The sequence below is a fragment of the Pseudophryne corroboree genome, chromosome 5, assembly GCF_028390025.1.
Source record: "Pseudophryne corroboree isolate aPseCor3 chromosome 5, aPseCor3.hap2, whole genome shotgun sequence".
In the NCBI taxonomy this organism is placed as follows: domain Eukaryota; kingdom Metazoa; phylum Chordata; class Amphibia; order Anura; family Myobatrachidae; genus Pseudophryne; species Pseudophryne corroboree.
The window spans coordinates 333,683,030-333,697,283 of NC_086448.1; the positions used below are offsets into that span (position 1 = coordinate 333,683,030).

Consider the following 14,254-nt stretch of genomic DNA (forward strand, 5'->3'; position numbering starts at 1 on the left):
ATTTCGTTTTCAACATGCTGGTGATTTGCCCAGAACTCCGGGATCTGCTGGGCAGTCACCAGCATCTTCCTGGTCTCACTGTTGCTTAGTGACATCTAAGGGGTTGACACCAGCTCTGCTATTTTGGTGTGGCCTGGCGCGTCCCGCACACCCCACACCCCCTTAGTGATGCCACTGTCTCCCTGCCCTTACATTTGTCTGGCAGTATGACTATTCCAGTGCTGTCAGGTAGGTGCTACTGTGTCAGCATCTAAATCCACCATAACCATTGTACTTACTGTATAACTCGCAAAGAAAAATGTTGTATTTAGGAACAAATAAATAGAATAATCTTATAAATGTATTTAATTATAAACTGGTATGGAAGTTGCTAGAACAATATGGGCACAAAACTAATATTGGGGTAAGTGAAGACATAATGATTTGTTCTTAGAACAATCATTTATTGTCTTACCGCAAGAAGGAACACGGAAACCATTTTATACGCTGGTGTGTCAGAAAACTCCAGGCCGGCAGCACACAGATGGTGTTGCTAGGTTTTCTTTTATAGCTAATATGAAAAGGTTTTATGTAGTGGTGGGAGTGTTTGGTAATTTTATATGATTTAGTTGGGTTAAGGGTGGTCTCTTTTCTGGAAGCTTTACCCGCCCTCCCATCCCAATTGCCAGTGTAAGCTTTGCGAAAGGAACGACTTTTGCACTAGCCATATCCAGGTTACAAGAGATCAATTTGAAATTGCTGGCCTTGTGCGTATGCTTACTTCTCGGTGGCAGCTCCTTCTGCACACCCAGTGCAAACGTATGCTATGTGCATTCGCCCTGCTGCCATCCGGTTACAACCATTTAAGCTGTAAGTGTAAATCCAGTTGACTTCAGTGCTACGTTGAATAGCAAGCAGATCCGCAGAGATGGATATGTTAGCTTCGGATGACAAACACGCAGAGGGGACGAGGCCAGCAGCACCAATAAGTCATCACTGACTGGAGCATCCTGAGGATGCTCAGATAGGCTGTACAGGCTGTAGGGTGCGGGTCTGAAGCATCCTTAGTGCTGCCGCAGCGATTCCAGCTGCAGGGTGTCGTTCTAAGCACCCTGCTAGCCAGAAGCAAGGACCATGAGGCAGTAACAGTGCCGCACACAGAACCCTGCACTCTGTTCGGCGGCACCAGTCACACACCACTAGCTCCCGCCCTGGCTACGGCTGCCACATGCATATCACAGTCTGAATCAGGTCTATAATATACCCTCTGAACACTGTCTATGCCTATAAACCACACAACAGCATGCAAATTCAACCCTCTTCTCTCACATTACCCTTTCTCAATCTCCAAATGACAAGGTGTATTTACATAGAACTGTTAAGTCTTTATTCATCTATCAGGGGTAGGATTTTGGCAGGACATTTTGGCACAGTTGCCCAAATGACAGTCTCCAAACAGGAAATGGTAAAGTGAACTGTGTTTTATATTTCCTGAGAACATGCAGGGAAACGCTGAGTTACAGTGAATCACAATTAAGGTGGATTTCAAACTGTTTACTAGAGCAGAAATTCTGAATAAATCATACCCAATACCGAGAAACAAGTTATCACTGTAATCAGTTCCCTTATTACAGCGCACGTCAGTGGCGCTTACATGTTTTGGAAAATAAACACCTTTTGCATTATCCCAAGATTCTAGGCATTTCCTTTTGCTCGGTCTATACACTCACCTTATTTACCCTTATAATATAATCCTAGACATTTCAGAACAATTTAATAAGCACACATTTCTATAGTATTTTTTGCTGCCATTCTTGATTTAGGACTATAAGACGTTGGAGGTGGTATAAGCATGTGTGAAAGGCGTCTTATATAACAACTGTACTGCAGATATCATCTGTGTATACTTATGTATTGTTAGCTTACTGAATACAACATGCTTCTTCATATCTAAATTTACTGAATTGAAATAATTCTATATACAGTATTGCATCCGGCTCTCCATCATGTTAGTTAAAAATCCTGGGAAAGCTGACATGTCGAAAGAGTTGCCCAGGAGGGCAATTATATTACATTACTCTCAGGCAGCTGAGAAGCCAAACTTTGTGTGAATAGCTTTCCCTGTGTCCTATGTAATGAGTTGTTCCGTACAGACCGCACATTAGGTTCTCTTACACACAATCATGATCAATGATGTCACTGAAACTGTAACGGAGAAGCTATGGTTTATCAGATACATAATTACATTTAAAAAAAATATTTCAACCTATGTTGCCTTCACTGCAAGGAAAAGTGTTAAGGGATTATAAGAGTCTGTGGAATAAAATAATTTATAATAAATGAAACTTTACTTGTTATGCCGATCTAAAACATATAAATAATTTTAAAACCTTAATAAAATGTAATTGGAAGATACATTATCAACATACAGTATACCATTTTAAAGACAATCAGCTAAAAAAAGTTACCCGTCCCTTTCTATCTAGTGTTTTCAACAGTATTCCCTAATGCAAATTAGCTGTTAGTTGGGGTCAACTTAATAGTCTGTGTCACTTTAACTTATGCCCAGTGTGGTCTAAAGAGCAGAAAGGGGGAATTGCTTTAGCCTGGGTGGCTACATCTTCAGAAATATTCATTAAGGGTCGGCTACAGAAATCTTGGGGCTCAGCACATTCCACATAAAATCAGAGCATACCAGATGAGAGTGCTGATCTTTAGTAGGCAGTCACCGGTCCACTTGTGAAATGAAGTTGCATAGGGTATGGCTACATGTGCCTGAATCAATGTCATTTGTTACACGGTACAATGTCATATGTTGCATAGGGCAAGGCAAAATGTGACTGGAACAATGTCATTTGTTCCATAGGGCATGGCTACATGTTACCGGAGCAATGTCATCTGTTGCATAGGGCATGGCAACATGTGACCAGAGCAATTTGTTGCAGAGGGCACGGCTACATGTGACCACAGCAATGTCATTATGGGGCATATTTATTAATATTTGCAGTCTGCCCCCGAATTTAATGAGCATTTTGCAGCAATAAGGAATATTTATTCGCCTACAGTCAGGAGTGCAAGTATGCGGGTACGCTCGGGTATGGAGTACCCGTAGGAATTTGGCAGCGGGTACGCAGTACCACCTGCCACACACTTTGCCATTACCACAATTATAATGTGCCACAAAGCAACAAGACCATGGTGCTTGGCAGCATGACGGCTCCTCCCACTTTGTCAGGGTTACTGGGAGTGCGACAGTGGCCGTATTTTCATGCTATAATGGAGGCATTACTATATATTGTTATTAAATTGGGGACATTACTATATATTTCTATCATACTGGAGGCATTACTAAATATTTTTAGCCTTGCCTCCAGATTCCCCCCAAAAAAAGGGGCTGTCGTGTGACCACGCCGCTAATGTAATGTAGCCACTCCCACTAGCAGCAAGGGGCCACGCCCCCTCACAACACATTACCACGCCCATTTTTCGTCACTCAGTACCACTAAGAAAATATTTCTACTTGTACCACTGCCTACAGTACATGTATATTTTCTGTGTTGCCAGGATGGACCCTTATCGGTATATGCAATAACTTTGTGTCTTGCCTTGGACCCCCACTGCGCAGTGATGGCACCAACATCAGTCAGAGCACGTGGAAGCAGGCAGGACAAGGGAGGGATCCTTCAGATCCCTCTCTGAAAACGATAGTGACAGAGTAGCTTACAGGATACCATGACCTAACATCATCTTCAGGTAAATCCGAAAGTTTAGCAGCCCCCATAAAAACATATGAGGGCCATTTTTGTGGTCGGAAATGGAGGCCCTGTGGCAGATATTCTAGATATCTGCTATATTCCCTCCATGTTATATTCTTAATATTTGCGGGTAACCCCCAAAAAAGATATCTGTGCAAACTTTAATAAATATGCCCCTGTGTGGGGAAGGTAATGGAGACAACTACAGAGAGAGAGAGAGAGAGACAATGGAAGGAACAGGTTCCCCAACAGCACAGAACAGTAATGTAAATCTCACAGTGACTGGTCATACAGTAGAACTCAAGGTGAGTCTTCCCAGTGGCCAGCTGGTCCCTATGACATCATACGTCTGACTTCTGTTAGAGTGGCAGCATGTTTATCTAGGCTGGCCCTTGCGGGGGCTTGACTAAATCTTGCATTGCTTCGTGCTGGCTAGCAAGTCCCCTTGGACTAGCTACCTTTGAAATTGCCTATGACTTTGCTTGCCCCAGTCTTCACTCTTGCATGTGTGCCTCTCCTTGTGTCTCTCCTTCCCCTCAAACACTCAGAATTCTTTATTCACAATGTCCTCAAACATGTCTGTGGTGTGTACAGCTTTGTACACACATATACAATCGTCTGCCCTTTCTCCCAATATCGGTGAACAGCCGTTGAATTGTTGTGTTTGCAGTACTGGACCTATGCAGGAGCTTTAGCCGATAAACGGCTTATAATGCTCCTGCAACGGTTGGAACCACGAGGTTACATTTTATGTTCCGCACAGCCGACCTCCCAATCCCTATAGAGGAGCCACTTATGCACATTGGAGCCAGCCAGGAGACAAGTCGCGGGACAACAGCACTAGGCTTATATGTGTTAGTGAACTTGCAGAGATCGAAAATGGACAACCCTAAATATAGCCCAAGGATGCTTAATATTTGTGGGTACCTTCGTATCTAGTAATAGAGAAGCTTGAAGACAAAATGTAGGCCAGAGGCATAATACCCTTGTCATAGACAGAATAGTAACATACAATCCATACCTTTACTGTTACAGAAGGTGTGTTCTCAGACTCCATAGCACAGTCCACAGCTTGCTGCTCAAAAGAAACAATTATTACAAATCTGGAACACTGTGACATTTTTGCTACTTTTATGTTAATATATTGGGAGTGATTCAATTGTTTAAACAGCTGCAATGATTAATGGGCGCCGAAGGAGAAATTAAATTGTTCCAGGTGCCCATTAAGTATCGCTCTTGTAACGCCAAAATAGAACTGGTTTAGTGCTGGTGGCACCACAAAAAGTATTGATTGGGCATAAAACCAGGACAATTTTCACACAATTCTGCTTGCCACCTCAGAAGGTGGCGATAAGAAATGTGTCTCCCCGCGACACTCGCGCCCGAATGAAGCAAAAATTGACTTATCCGTTGGGTGCCTTCTAGTGGCAGCTGCAGGGCAAAACAATTGAATCGCCCTATAGCAGTAAATAAAATGCACCAATAACAATATTCAAACAATGAAGATAATTAACTTTCCTAAAGGGGATGCGGTCAAGATCCCGCCAGACGGGATCTCGACGGTCGGAATACAGATACCGGGATCCCGCAGCGTGGTGAGAGCAGCGAGCCCGCAAGGGGCTGCGTTGCGCTCGCCCCCCTGTCGGGATTTTGCCGGTCAGGATCCCAGTGTTGGTATTCTGACCGCCAGGATCCCGTCAGGCGGGATCTCGTACTGATCCCTCCTAAAGAGTAGTAAAGTATATCATAGAAAATGGCAGAAATGCATAATATCATATACAGTATACATAGTTAATCCAACTTACTATAAAAATTCAATCTGTGTTACTGATGAAAGCATTTAGCCCTAATTAATATAATATTTATACTAACCTGCAACTGACTTTATTGAGAATGCAGTTGCCAATATTGGAAAAATATGCCACTGCTGGGTAGGGGCAATGAATCGGGTGTACAACGATATCCCAGCTGTCGGGATCCCGGCGCCGGTTTGCTGAGCTCTGGGATCCCGACAGCTGGGATCTCGACCGCCGGAATGCCGGCAGTGGGGCGAGTGCAAAAGAGCCCCTTGCGGGCTCGCTGTGCTTGCCACGCTGTGGGCACGGTGGCGAGCCACGCTATTTATTCTTCCTCAGGGGAGTCGTGGACACCCCAAGAGGAAGCATAGTTGTCAGTATCCCAGTGCCGGTATGCTGAGCGCCGGGATCCCGACAGCCGGGATATCGAATGCTTCCCCAATGAATCATGTTATGTATGCTGCTGCCTATGCAGACTTGAGGGCCAATCCGCTATCATATGCTAATGTGAGAATGCACGCACTGAGTAATTATCTGCGCATTTGCTGCGAACGCGCAAAGGTAAAAATGTGATCGCTCTGCGTTTGCAGCCTACGTGTAAAGCGATCACACTTCGATTGACAGGAATTGACCGTTTGTGGGCGGTAACCTGGCATTTATGGAGAGTTGCTGGGAAAATGCAACAGGGACATTACAAGGGACAACCATTTCCAGAAAGTACCATTTAATAAAACCTGAGACTGTCCCTAGAAGTGAAAGACAAATGTCAGCTATGGGAGAATGCAATGACTTAAAAATGGTTATCCTTATGCCACGGTATCTGTTCCGATAAATACTTACAGACACAGCATCAAGGGCAGGAGACACCGTGGCTGACAAAGTGAAATCCTCTTCTTTTTCAATCTTTGGTAAAATATCTACAGTATTTAAACACAAAAATTATGTTGAATTAAATTAGTGAAATATAAGTACACAAGTTCAAGTTATGACTATACATTAACAAGTTGCACGCATTTTCACTGACTCTCTCCTACTTTTTTTAATAAATACATTTCTTTATCTTTCTGATATCTTTCTGTTTTTTACAACTATGGCCGGATTTAATTAGCCACAGTAACTATGCATGGGAAATGGCTGGCAGCTCCTTTTTCTCGCATGGGTAAATTTGCAGCTAATGCGCTATAACCCACAGAATCTGATAAAAGTACCCAGAGCTATGGGTTAACCCATTTGGGGCACCCATAATAAGGGCACTTACGGCAGATTCCAGTTTGAGCCTTTCTTAGGCTCAAGCAGAAATCCACATTAAGTGCGGCCTGCAAGGTAACGTAGGCTGCCGTGGCTGTAACTGAATAGCCTAGGCAGACCAATAAGCCAATGGCTAGTTACCGCAGCTAACGGATTCCAGCCCTTAGCATTTATCTCAACTTGTGTTGTTTACCATAGTTGTACTTGGAAGCAACAGACATTAGCCAATGAATGAAACTCAGGGAACAGAGTCATATCTAAAGGCAATTGAAACATGTTTAATTAGGATCATGGTTTCAAGCCAAAAAAATCAGTGTTGACGTGAAAGTCGACAGTCACAATGTCAACAATTATATTTTTTTTGCCTAAAACAAACCATAACCTTAATTGCAGCCTACCCTAAAATGCCCATCTGATGTTACCCAGCTAATCTAGTAGAGCAACCAGCTTGGTTAAATCTTTGGCTTAATCCATAATAACAGATTTGGCAGGTTCCGATTCCAACCCCTGCAAATTATCCATCTTTGGATAGAGATATGAAATGTATTGCCTTGAAGTGGGAAATACTAAGGGGTATATTCAATTGAGGTCGGATCCATTCCAACATGCATTTGTCGGAATGGATCCGACATGGGCTATTCAATGCCCATCTCAATTTGACTTTAAAAAAGTCGAATTGAGATGATGGACCGGAGAGGGGGGAGAGGGGGAGAGACGCGGGCAGACGGGGGACAGCAGCGCTGCAGGAGGATGTGGCACAGCCGCCAGACCTCACAGCAGCGTCCACCCGGCTCCAGCAAGCGGGACCTCGCTTGCTGGAGCCGGGTGGACGCTGCCGTGAGCGGCGGCTATGACACATCCTCCTGCAGTGCTGTGCTGTAGCGCTGCTGTCCCCCGTCTGTTCGCGGCTCTCCCCCTCTCCTCCTCTCAGGTCCCTCATCTCAGTTCAACTTTTTTTTAAGTCGAACTGAGATGGTCGGAAACGGGGCCAAAACCTGTTGAATTTGGCCCCGTTGCCCTCAGAAGCACGTGAATCGGCAGCTATACCGCCAATTCACATACTATTCAACAAGTCGAATTGCCCGACTTGTCGAACAAAAATGCTGGGGACTGAATAGGTCGGAACCCCTTCCGACCTGAAAAAGTCAAAAACTGCCGTCTTTTCGACAAGACGGCAGTTTCGACCTTAATTGAATATACCACTAAGGGGTATATTCAATAACTGTCGGAAGCTGCCGTCTTGTCGGAAAGACGGCAGCTTCCGACAGCTTTAGGTCGGAAGAGGTTCCGACCTATTCATTACGGCCCCATTTTTTCCGACAAGTCGGGAAACCAGACTTGACAGAATGCACGCTGATCGGCGGCTTCAGCCGCCGATCAGCGTACATTGTCGGAAGCGGGGCCAAACCCGACAGGTTTTAGCCCCGTTTCCGACAATCTCAATCCAACTTTAAAAAAAGTCGGATTGAGATGAGGGAGCTGAGAGCAGGAGACAGGAGCAGGAGCAGTGGGGGAGCAGGAACCCAGCGGCAGCGTCCACCCGGCTCCAGAAAGCGAGGTCCCGCTTGCTGGAGCCGGGTGGACGCTGCCAAGAGCCCCAAGTTACGCTGCTGCAGCCGCTGCTCCCATCTTCTCCTCTCCTCCCCCCGTCCACTCCGTCTACTCTGCTGCTCTCCCCACCACTGCAGACATCTCCGCCCCCCCCCAGCGCGCAGACATCTCCCCCTCCACCCCGCGCCACTGACAGCTCCCCCCTCCCGGTGCCGCTGACAGCTTCCCCTGATGCCGCAGCAGGTCAGGACACCGGGAATGGCCAAATCCGACAGTCGGATTTGGGCGCTCTTTCAATAGGGGTTGTCGGGTCCATTCCGACAACTGCATGTTGGAATGGACCAGACTCTTATTGAATATACCCATTAATCTTTATAGAGGCTGTTAGCCATGTCTCGGAGCCTTAAAACTGGTAACAGATGGTGCCACCAGGAGCAGGTCCATTTTCCCATTTACTTCAAGCTATATCTTCAGAATGAGGAAAATGAAAAAGAAGAGTTATTAGAGTTGTTCAGTTCCTTGGCATGGTTGTCAAAATGTGCTTGGTGAAACACAGTCAAAATCAGAAAAAAGTTTTTTAATACCACAATGTTTTCCTTCCATATATCATATTTTGCCAGAGTCACCCTGGGTAGACATTTAGCTAGAACATGGGTCTTCAACCTGCGACCCTCCAGCTGCTGTGGAACTACACATCCCAGCATGCCCTGCCTCAGTTTTAGCATACCTTAATAGCAAAACTGTGGCAGGGCATGCTGGGATGTGTAGTTTCACAGCAGCTGGAGGGCCACAGGATGAAGACCCATGAGCTAGAAGGTCTAAATAAGCCCTTTTCTGGTTCCGGATGGGGTTTCTTTGAAGGATACTTCTCAACACACTAAAGTCTATTATGTAGCCATGGTACAGCATAAAGACCTAATTTAGTGGCAGACTGTGTTTCACAGCTCATAAAAAAAATGGTCTGAGCTCCTGTGGGTAAGCATCCAGGCAACTGTCCTAAGTAGGAACTTTCAAAATTAAAAATTAGAGTAGCATCTGGCTACCTGGGGGAAGAAGCTCTAGAAGTGGCTTTTAAAACAAACAACAGTAAACAAACTAGGGCACTCAGGTAGGAACAAAATAAAAAACACAGATACAGCTTTGTCTGGGGTGGGAAACAACGTCTGTTGTTTCAGGAACAATGGAGAGAGTCTTCTTTCAATAAATTTTCCAATAGAGAAGGGAAAGACAAAGGCTCGTTGTCAAGTAATTTCCTCCAATGTTTCTTTGGGAGTAATTTCTCTAGTTCCTCTGCATCAGAGAAATCAGTATTGCTGCTCCAATCTATTTCTGGTTCTAAAACGAGACAAAATATTTTGACCCTAAAATCCTTGATCAAGAAGACTTGGTAGACAGGTTCAAGATGGAATCCTTAAGATCAATAATCAATGGTGTGGAAGTAAAAGAATTTTTAGCTTTTTAGAGATTTAAAAAGTGCTTACCTCCATGTTCTTATCTGGGAGGGGCATCAGTCTTTTTTAGTATGCGACTCTGCCGTTCAGGTTTGGCCAAAGTGTTAAACGAATTTACAAAAATAATAGCAGTCTTTGCAGCTTTGTTAGGGTCTCGATGGATAGCTTTTATTCCTTTTTTAGAGGATTCTTATGAAGTTCAGGGGAATCCAATTGATTGCGGTAAATTTTACAGCGAAAAAAATAAGCTTTATCACAATTTTTTTGTCCAATGTTTTTATTGGGCTATTCAAATAATGCCCTTTTTTCACAGTAAAATTTACCAGCTATCATAAGAAAAACACATGATCCTGGAAAAGCACCTCGTATCCATGGGTTTTTGTGATCGCAAAAAAATGGCACTTATCATGGATTTCATTTCTCCTGCCTCAGGGCAGGTGAAAGAAAATCCCTGATAGTGGTGGCTACCGTAGATAATTAAATTATCCCCTGGGGATCAATTAGCCACGGTAATTTACTACGGCTAAGTGAATCCCTCCATTAGTGTTGCAGTCACACAGCTAGTTTGTAAGTTTCCACAATTACATTCTGGTACCCTTTCAGTAAATGTTATTGAGGGAGGTATTTTCAGATCAACATCCTAAAGTACTGGTCATGGTGGTTGAGGAGATGGTGGTTGAGGAGGAAAACCTGGAGATGGTGGTTGAGGAGGAAAACCTGAATAAAGACCATCTATAACAGGATGGTGGTCACAACTGATTTAAGTCTTCAGGAATTGGGGCAGTCACTTTCTGTTTGGTAGTCCCCATACTGTCTTGAACAGTTGGAATCTGCATTTGTTTGTGGGCACAGCAACTGGAACCACTGGGCTATATAGATGAAGCTGTAATGAGAATTGCTAAGTACACTAATGATGCTACTTGCTGGAGAAGACTCTGGGGTAACAAAGCAAGTAGGTTAACCAGGCTGGAAGTCTATAATACTGGATGACGGACTAAAATTGATGGATGCTGAAACTGGGCGCTGGAGACCGGAGGTACTAAACACAGATGAAAAGCTCAATAAGCAGAGAAACTGACAGCAGCACTAAGATGCAGGCACAAAAACAAGCCTTGAGAATTCAGGGACAGATTCCAGCAGAACTGAGAACTTGAGAACACTGGAGAGTCTGATAATCCATGAAGTGCAGCTGGAGTCAGTTTTGAGCTGGAGAGACAGGAAATAACTGTACTAGGAACTCTGAGGCCTAACTAAGTAGATGTACAAGAATCACAGGGATGATCTGAAATCTTGGAAAGTTCAGCAGCGCTGATACTTGCAGAAACAAAATCCAGCAGTACAGAAACTCACTAGGAACTGCAGACTTACTGCTAAACAGGAGCCAGGAATTCAGCAATGTGACTTTTTGATCTGGAGTGTGCTGTAAAAAAAAAAAAGGGTTTAAATAGGAGCTGCAGGTCACAGATTGGCTGGCAGAGTCAGCTTAGGTAAAGAGGCATTCTGACTGGAGGAGAAGCTGTCAGCTGACAAGATCCAAAATGATTTGGTGGGTGTGGAAGAGCCCACATCTTACCAAACAGAAGAAATTCCTATATTTGGAGCACTCTTTTGATGATTAGATATGTGAAAAAGATGAAAACTGTCTATAATTAAAACTTAGCTTTTATTTATCCAATACTTAACTAAAATGAAATAACAGGGGTATACTAGACGTATCAATTGATTATTCCCCTTTTAAACAGTGGTAAAAATATGAATAAATCAAGAAGAGCAAATGTTATCATCTTGAAATTATTTATATATTTTGCTCAAAAATGGGTGATAAGAGAAATGATAGTAATCTATCAAACTTATCCAATAAGCAGCAGTAATCACAGAAATTAATGACAAAAAATGATAGTAATCTATCAAAAATATCCTGTGAGCAGCAGAGATGATATTGGTGATATAAAGTCTATGCAATCAGAAAGTTTATAGATAAATTCTAATTCAATATCTCATATAAGATCACATCTGATAATAGCTGTTTAGATTACACCTGGCAGATAAATGCTGCTATACATGTGAGATCAGCTTCTCCCCATATTTCACAATGTTAATCTGTGTTTTGACATCTCTTCCATGTCAAAAAGAAAGTACTCTCCATGTCTGTTAGAAAATGCATAGTTACAATTAAGTTTTACTGCAACACTCTGTCTCCAAAATGATTCATTTGTATCTTGAATGAAAGGCTGACACACTAATGTTGTTGTTAGGTATAATCTAACAAATGCAAAAAAAGAAAAAACGGAATTGTGCTGGCATGGATAGTAGAAAATTAGATAGTGACACTCTAGTCTGCTAGTCCCATCTGCTGTCTAACCTCATCCATGAGCGGAGGAAAGATGAGAGTAGGACCGTCGACTGCGTCACGGAAAAAAGGTAGAACTGGCACACTGGCTAGAGACCCCAACGTGGTGTTAGATGGGCCCTGATGCTTATGAGCCTTGCAGGGTCCTAAATGCGCCACTTGGGTCCGAGCCAGAGTCCGAAAATGAAATGAAAAGGCCCACAGTAATAGGCTAGATCACAATTGTGTTAATAAAACTGCATCACTTAAACACATTTAAATTGTGCAATGAGATTGCACAGAACAGACCTGCTCCTAATAAAAAACATGGCAGTTGCTGGAAAACAATTGATATTATCTTAATAGGCACAAATTAAAACAAAATCACAGGTATTTATTTCCACAATAATTGCGCCTTGTTTGTTGCCATGTTTTATATACGTTGGTACTTATTATTTTATCAAGATTGCATACAAGTAGCTGGTCAAATGTGAAACTATAACTCTGAAAGGCGAAAGATAGTCGGCACTCCAGTTCACTGATCACATCTGCTGTCTGACCTCATCATTGGAGCGGAGGACAGATGAGAGTGGGATCGTGGGTTGTGCCGTGGAAAGAAAGACAGCGGACGGCAGCCTGAGAAGCCGTATGTGGTGTTAGGCGAACCCTGTTGCCACTTGCCTTGCAGGGTCCGGATGCGCCACCGGAGACCAGGTGTCCGTCCGTGAAGGTGAGAGTTGACAGGAAGAGAGAGGATGTGGGGAGTGTCGGGTGAGTGAGTCTGACCCGTAGGTTATTGTACATTACCACTCGCGATCTCCCCGAACTCGATGGATCAATGCCGCTCAGCCGTTCTGAATAACTGCTGTTGGTCACGGCTCCTCCTGCAGTGAGGAGTCCGTGCGTGAGGCCGTTAGTTGACGTACGTTTCACCACCTGGGCTTGCTCACCTGGCAGCCTATCTGACAAGATCCACCTATGTCTCAGCTCCACAATATAAGTACAACTAGAAGCCTGACCTGTGGGACAGGTAAGTGATGAATCACTCTGTGCATGAACCAGGTTTGAAAGCCCAATTTTAAGGACACTGTTCTAGGTCAAGGGTGGATTTAATGATGGTTCCATGGGATTTTCAGCTGTACTGTCTCTTTCCTCCTCTTCCAATGCTTTAAGGTGTTTTTTTTTTTTTTTTAGCTATAACCTAAGTTAAAACAGTTTTGTAAATAGGGGCCCTGTTTTGAAGATCTCAATTTTTAATTTTTCACAGCTATAGGACAGTATCCATGGTTTCCGGCTAAGAAGGTATCTACCTTAATCAAGGAACTGCGGTATTGAAGGGGGTTCTTCATCGAAGCAGATTCAGCTGGCTCTTTTGCATGCTGTTAAGTAGAACTGCCAGTCTACTAAAAAAAAGCCAGTTTGCACATCTTCTTGTAAGTTAAAACAAAATAAGGATAGGTTAGCATCTAAGCAGGCTCACTCCACCAGTGGTATGTCTTGTGCGGCTAGGCATGGAGTTTACACTAAGCAACTGTATTGGGTAGCCACTTGGTCCTCACATTAACCTTAAATTATCGGTTCACGTTTTTGCATCCAGGGATTATTGCTGTTTGGTATGACCCCTTCCTTTCATGCACCTGAAAAGTACTGCCAGATTGATTTGAGCAGCTTCCACTGCATTTGTTTGCTGTTGTGAGAGGAATGGATGGAATCAGCATTTGGAGGGCATACTGGTTCCTGTAGTGCTATTTGGAGATGCCAGGGGTGGCTCCTAGATAAGCTAGCTCTCAATTTGGGTGTATTTTGTGTGTGCCTTTATCATGAGGCCTATAGACAATTACATGGCCCAGAGTGGGTGTTGTTATCATGCAGTGTAGGGGCTGCTGGTATCAGAGAAGCCATAAAGTGCCCCAATGGCTAACCATGTATTTGCAAATGCATGCAACAAATATCTCAGAATTTCTATTACCATATTGTTTTTCAAGTATGGTTGCAAGTACTATTTACTGTAATTGGGGACACCTGGGGTGGGGAGGGGGCAACCCCCTTTCTGTTTTCTATTATTGCTTTGGATGCAAGGTTTTCTGAGCAGCAAAGTCTGAACAAACCATCCCCTAAAGATAGCTTTGGTGGCAGTGTCTCCTA

The 14,254-nt window shown here is 43.7% G+C and overlaps 1 protein-coding gene across 4 annotated transcripts in view; it reads right to left on the reverse strand.

The window, feature by feature from the left end:
• The window catches only part of BBS9 (Bardet-Biedl syndrome 9), an 853,332-nt gene that overhangs the window by 507,616 nt on the left and 331,462 nt on the right, over nt 1–14,254 (reverse strand). For all 4 annotated transcript variants that reach the window (XM_063922539.1, XM_063922541.1, XM_063922538.1 and 1 more), the window contains exons 12-13: nt 6,371–6,447; nt 4,756–4,809 (exon numbers count right to left, since the gene is read on the reverse strand). In XM_063922539.1, the coding sequence (XP_063778609.1) occupies nt 4,756–4,809; nt 6,371–6,447 (131 nt within the window). The remainder of the gene's footprint in view (nt 1–4,755; nt 4,810–6,370; nt 6,448–14,254) is intronic.